This window comes from Crocodylus porosus, unplaced genomic scaffold (genome assembly GCF_001723895.1).
Source record: "Crocodylus porosus isolate Cpor-Errol unplaced genomic scaffold, CroPor_comp1, whole genome shotgun sequence".
In the NCBI taxonomy this organism is placed as follows: Eukaryota; Metazoa; Chordata; order Crocodylia; family Crocodylidae; genus Crocodylus; species Crocodylus porosus.
In genome coordinates, this window is record NW_017728913.1 from 3,177,013 (window position 1) to 3,183,593 (window position 6,581).

At 39.3% G+C, this 6,581-nt stretch overlaps 1 protein-coding gene across 4 annotated transcripts in view; it reads right to left on the minus strand.

The window, feature by feature from the left end:
* Nucleotides 1–6,581, minus strand: part of CLGN (calmegin) — a 56,405-nt gene that overhangs the window by 13,881 nt on the left and 35,943 nt on the right. For all 4 annotated transcript variants that reach the window (XM_019534372.1, XM_019534373.1, XM_019534371.1 and 1 more), the window contains exons 8-10: nucleotides 3,653–3,842; nucleotides 3,119–3,232; nucleotides 1,899–2,055 (exon numbers count right to left, since the gene is read on the minus strand). In XM_019534372.1, the coding sequence (XP_019389917.1) occupies nucleotides 1,899–2,055; nucleotides 3,119–3,232; nucleotides 3,653–3,842 (461 nt within the window). The remainder of the gene's footprint in view (nucleotides 1–1,898; nucleotides 2,056–3,118; nucleotides 3,233–3,652; nucleotides 3,843–6,581) is intronic.

Consider the following 6,581-nt stretch of genomic DNA (forward strand, 5'->3'; position numbering starts at 1 on the left):
AAGACTATGCACCACCAATTTAAAATGATACAACCTTAAGTACCACCAGCAAATTTTTGTCATAAAGTAATTATAATAAATCTGTTAACATGTACCACCGACAGGTTGTCTGCATACTGCTGGTGGTACATGTACCACAGATTGGGAACTGCTGCAATACAACTTTTACAAATCATGAGCTGCTTTAGTAATTTGGAACTCTCAGCTAAGTTCTGCTTCCAGCTAGACCACTTGAAGGAATCATTGGGGGTAGAATTGCCACTAAGATGCTTCTATCCAATATAACTACATCTCTGTTTTCTACACGTAAAAAGTGGAAGCTACACTGAAACTTTAAATATGAACAAAACAAAGATACAGCAGCACATGTAACTGTTAAATAGAACAGGTTAAACCATCAGAATTGAATCCCAGTGCAACAGTTATGTCTGTCCTGTCCCAGTGAAGATTCATCCACCAGAAAAGTAGTTACATCTCTAGGATGGCTCTTCCAAAACCAAAGAATTGGATAAAAGTCATAGATTAAAATCTCAAAAATATTCCCTTGAAATGGGCCTATTTGTTCAACAAGAAGTCTTTTAACTGAGAAGAAAATTTGGCCAACCTATGTCCTTCATTTACAGAAAGGATAATCAAAAGAATTCAGGATCCTCACTGAAAAAGCATTTTTCTGGAATGGAAAACTACTTTTGTTCCTTAAAATTGTATAGGCATGCCAATACCTATTATAATTTACAGCTAATCTCCCTTTCAGAAAATTAAATAGTCTGAACATCCATCAGAATACACTTGCTATCATAAATTTAAATAGCAGATGATTCAGAAGTTGAGAAAAATAGAAAAGAGGAATATTATACTATATTATTTGGATTCTCCAAGCATAGTGCTTTCAGATGATTACACTTCAGTATCTCAAAATATAAAGCAAGCTAAACAATTTCTGTTTTGTGGATTACATGAGTATCCCTATCATGATTACATGGCACAATGGTATAAGGATGCCATTGCTCAAGGACTACTCAATTACTTTCCAACTGATGCAGATGGATATTTTAATAAAAATACTTTTTGCTAATTTGCATCCCTTTGCCTATCACGTTGGCCAGAATATGATGTTTCTAACAAAGACCCCTCATTATAGCCTGTATTGTACATTTTAGAAAGATCCTCATACATGCAGGTAACCTTACTAGTTTTACAAAAGCAATGATAATTGGCTGATGAAACATTCGACCATGATGTAAGAGCTAAAACTGCCCTAAACCCGACATTGCACCTGCCCCCATAGCAGCCTCAGGCTCCTGATCCCCCTTCCCGTCATGTTGCTTCTTTCTGCCACAGACTCAGGTCTTTGCCCACCCCCCCAGCTTCCTCCCATCTCACCCTCCCCAAAGTCTTTATCCCTTGCCTGACCCTGCAGCCCCCTTCCTTTTGCTCTGCGCCAGCGGGTTCCTTCCCTGCTGCAGCCTGAAGGCACTGAGCATCGCTCCAACTCAGACCTGTAGCAGTGGCACAGAGTTGGCACTGCTGCTACAGGGCTAGACTGGCACATATACTCTGTGCTCCAGACTGCAGCAAGGATGGAGCCTTCTAGTGCAGAGTAAAGGTAAGGAGGAATGTGGCAGAGGGGGAGAAGTGGTGTTGGAGGGAACCTGGGGCTTGAGGCTGCGCAAGAGCCGTGGCAGAGGGTGCAGAGGCTGGGTGGGGATAGGCAGTACCTGTGGCTGCAGCCGTGGCCCCAGCCCTGACCCAGACCCAATTTCCCCTCCACCATTTCATACTTGATTGTAAGGTGAGGGACTTCTCCCCACCACCAGTCAAATGGGGGAAAAAAACCCTCGTCTTCTAATCAAGTAAATGAGATAGCATATCTGAATAATAAGCAGGATAAAGAATACCTGGTAATTTGGATTTTCTATCATAGGTGGTTGCCATTTGCCTTTATAATTTGGATTATTCATCATAGGACGCACCCACTCTCCACAACCAGGTGCAGTCTCGCATTTTGGATTAGGAATCTGTGGGGCTTCCCATTCACCATCCATTTCTTCATCCCTGTAGAAAGAAATGATAAACTGACATTTATAGAGCTTCCACTAACAGGCTGATCTTAAGTCCAGTATCTAAACCACAATCAGAGCCTACATGTTTTGAAATACCAGAGGCAGAGACGATCCGAGCAGGGTGTGGGGCCCAGGGCAAATCAGCCTGCGTGGGGCCCCACCCCTGGATGTGTGGAAGCCGGTGGCAGTTTCGGCAGCAGAGGGTGGTGCCAAGCGGCTGGATGTGAAGTCAGCAGCAGTATAGCGTTGCCATGGCTGCTCTGTCTGGTTCCGCGGGGCCCCTCAAAGTGTGGGGCCTGGGGTGGTTGCCCTGATTTGCCACCCCTCCCCACCAGGGATGGCCCCAACCAGAGGGTCAGAATTTTGCCCAATTCTTGCCGAAGAACAGCATTGCATGATACGCTCTTGTTTTTAAAAGTGCTGCTTTTACAGTTATTTGCAAAGAAAAATTTAAAAATATAAACATTTGGTATAAAACTATTCTGTGTCTGTAGAAAGTCTGCAGCATTGCTGTAGTCTAGAGTCCAGTGGGAAATGTCCTAGTCATTATTTCAGTTGGATGACAACTCAAATGTCAATTTTGTTAAATATTTCAATTGCTTATTGTTTTAGCAGACAAGAGTAGCTAATATGCTTTTCTTACAGTCCAGAATTACTACCTATAGTTAGTTGCTCAAAGCCCTGAATATCTTCTCTTACCTAGCAGCCAAAGTCTCTGGCCTTTCCAGTGACCATTTTTATAATGCAGTTATATACTGGGAATACAAATTTATACAGAACATTGAAAATAAACTGTGAGTACAGCATAAAATACATTTAGTATCAAAATAATAGGATTACTGCACAAGTTACACTTACCATTTACATACATTTTAAGAAATAAGGCCTAATAAATATTTTAACATACCTCAGAATTTTAATTTATTGCATCCACAAGGACACCAGAAACTGGACTTAAATTCTGTTCCCTGATCCCTAATTTGCCACAGAATGTCTGAGGCTTTATCTATAATACCTCTGAAAAAAAGATCTGCACAGATTGAGTAAGTTCTTACCAATCTTCTGGTTTTTCTGCATTGGGATCTGAAATATATTCTGGCTCATCATCAAGCCATCCCTCAGGCTTGACTGCATCAGTATCTTCTATTTTGGCAGGTTCATCTTCATCCCTTTAATTACAGACTGATATTATCAGAAGAAAAGGTAACTGTCTAGCTTAAAATTACAGTTTTGTTCAAAGGAGCACAGCTAACATGAAGTCAATCTGAAGAAGAATCAGGCACACAAATCATTGCAGTTTGGTATGTAGCTCCCCTCTGCATCTCAGAATATCCAAAGGAGCTAGTTTCAAGATACTACAACAGCCCCCAAACCAATGTTATAAACTTGCAGTTTCAGAATAAATTTTTCTTATGCTCTTTTCTCTTACTGCAAGACACAATCTTCCAATTAAAGAAAATGATTACAGTAGAAACCATGAAATTGGCTAGACATAAATAACTGTCAAATGCATAATGTAATACTGCAAACCCACAAAAAATTAATAAACGGCTTATATTTGTACAGAAAAATGGAATATATTTTCACACCAATCATCTGGTTTGACAGCACTGGGGTCAGGAATCTTTGCTCTCTCATCCCAGTCATCAGGCTTTTTATCATTGGGATCTTCTATTTCTTGTGGAGGGTTTACTGGAGGAACCAAATCTTCAAGCAAACTTCCTTTGCTGACAACTGTTTGGTCAATTGACATTTCAAATGTATCATCTGGTTTCAGCACTAAAATTACAACAAATATGTTAAACAGAAATGAAATAAAGGAATTGTGCATTCTGAGAAAATTTTTGCTTAAAAGGTATAGGTATGTGCATGCACACACAACCTCATAAACAGCAAATAATACACACATTCTGAAATCTTTCCTGAGATACTTGAAGAACACTTTTATCACCAGTTCTGCACGTTTAGTCTCTCCCCCATTTATTTAGTATTCAATGCATTTGTTTTCTCTACCAAATAACTTTCATTTAATTTCTCCCAAAAATGAACTCAAGATACATCGTTAACAAAGTACAAGTTAGGCAAAAATATTTAATCTGTTTTGGCCTTTCACAATAGTCATGCCCTGTTTTGTCACACACCACTGTAGAGTCAGCTGTTCAAAAGCTATAAATTGCCACTTGATCATGCACAATCAGTGAGGTCAGTGGTCCTGTGCAAAAACAAAGTATGTAATGTATTAATCATAATTGGTATCATAGTGCATACTCATAAGGTGACTGAATTAAGGCTGCACATTAATTCTGACATTTATTTACTTTTTTGTGTAAACTCTAGGGTTGTTTTTTTTAAGCAAACTTAAAAATCTCATAATGTGGCATTGTACCGACAACCACATGGAATCATTAGCAGAAGCAGGAACTTTAGATTCAGTGCCTATATGTCTGCCACTTGAGCCAACCACCTGGCTTCTAGTCAGTTCTCCACACACACATACTTCTCTCAGAACCAGAGTATTAATCTTCCTTCACAATTCCTTCTCTGAATTTCAGTCTCCCATCCAATTCCTTACCCCAAACTAGTCCTTAACCTTCCCTGCAGTTCAGGTTCCATGTCTTGTTCCCTTTGTATTTGAGACTTCCTTCTCCCTGTTGATTGGGCTCAACAGAGGGGCAGTAAGAGCACAAGAGTATCTCCATACTTAGTTTGGGTGCCTGGACCTGGATCTAGCACATCTCTCAGAATCCTAAAACTATAAAATGAGAGAAGATGCTGTTCCACCCCAAGGTAGAACATGCCCAAAGCAGACTAAATATTCAGGGAATTTAGCTGCTAACATTTAAGAGTTTGTGCAGTTTTTCACCCCCTACCCACCACCACAAAACCACCTTCTGCTACCAAATTTCAATCACTATTTGAAAAAACAAGGGGCACAAAACAAGATTTGTACCAACTCTTATTCTCTGATACAACTGAAATTTTCCCAAAAAACAGTTCACAACAGTGCTGGCACTAGGCATAAAAAAAATAATGCCCACAGACTTAAGCAGCCAAAAACTTAGTTTTAAGAAATGGGAAGTATTAGGCAGCTTGACTAGGCAATGCTACCAGCCCAACCTGGGTGTCAGAAATTCATAAATAAAACACCGAACACTAAACATGTTAAAACAACCATTCCACTGCATAACTATACAAGTAGCATGACACAAAATACTATTCTAAAACAGGTCTGTTTTTTATTATTCTTATTTTGATCTCCAGTTTCTATAGAATCACAGAAAAGCAAGATTGGAAGGTCCTCAGGAGGTCACTGAGCCTAACCATGGCTCAAAAGCGAATCCCCTGTCTAAGCCATCCCAGCTGTCTGTCTAACCTGCTCTTAAAAACTTCTAAGGATGGAGATTCTACAACCTCTCTAGGCAGCCTGATCCTATGCTTAACTACCATCACAGTAATACAGTTATTCCTAATATCCAACCTAAATTGCCTTTGTAGCAATCCAAGACCACTGTTCCTTGTCCTTTCCTGATGAGACAAAGACTAGTTTATTATCCTCTTTATAACCACCCTTCAAAAATGGACACAGTACCTCCAGGCAAGGTCTCACCCATGCCAACAGAGTAGAAGAATCTGTAACTAGGTTTGACAAGATGGCCAGTTGGCTGGTCAAATAATGTCAATTAACTGCAGTCAAAAATGACAAATATTCCATGAACCAAGAATGCCCTTGTGTGGGTGGCAGCCTATGCTTTTTACTGTATCGTACTGTTCTCTATTAACAATGTAAGGAGTGAAGGCTCTGTCCCTTGGTTCTGCAGGAGTCAGACCATTTAGGAGCAGGCACAATAACACTTAACTAACTTTTTTTTTCTAATTGGCATAAGTATCTAACCTTCTGAAGCTAAAGTCTCTCTCTTTACTATTCTAATAAATTAATGCTTAAAATACCTGACCATTATTTGACAATATTTGACCATTTTTGGCTGGTCAGTTGACCAAGTACTTTTGACCAGTCAAATACTCAAACCTACTATATAGTATAAATGAATTAAATTTAGACATCTGTCAAATGCAGTTTTTACTAGCTGCAAAGCTAGATTTAATAAACAATTCTGAAAGTCAAAAAATAAACTTGCTCCTGCATTGCCAGCTGTTGTTTACTAAAAAAATATATTATTTTAGCTGTGTTGTCAGTCACACGTATAACATTAGAACAGGGATGGGCAATTATTTTGGCTAGAGGGCCACTCAACGAGTTTTGGTGAGCTGTCAAGGGTCACACACGTAAAGTCCTCTAGAAGCTATGGTTTTAACAAATTATAGATAAGAAACAAATCACATATTAAGAATCAAACACCTATTATAACATATCTTAATTTTATTCTTTAAAATAATTTCTGTCCTGATTCTGAGTAGTGTATATAGAGGCGATTGCGTAACAGCTCAAAGTAAAGTCTTACTCTTGCATATTATGTGTAGTGGGAGAGATGTGAAGGGAGTGGTGTGTGGAGTGATGGG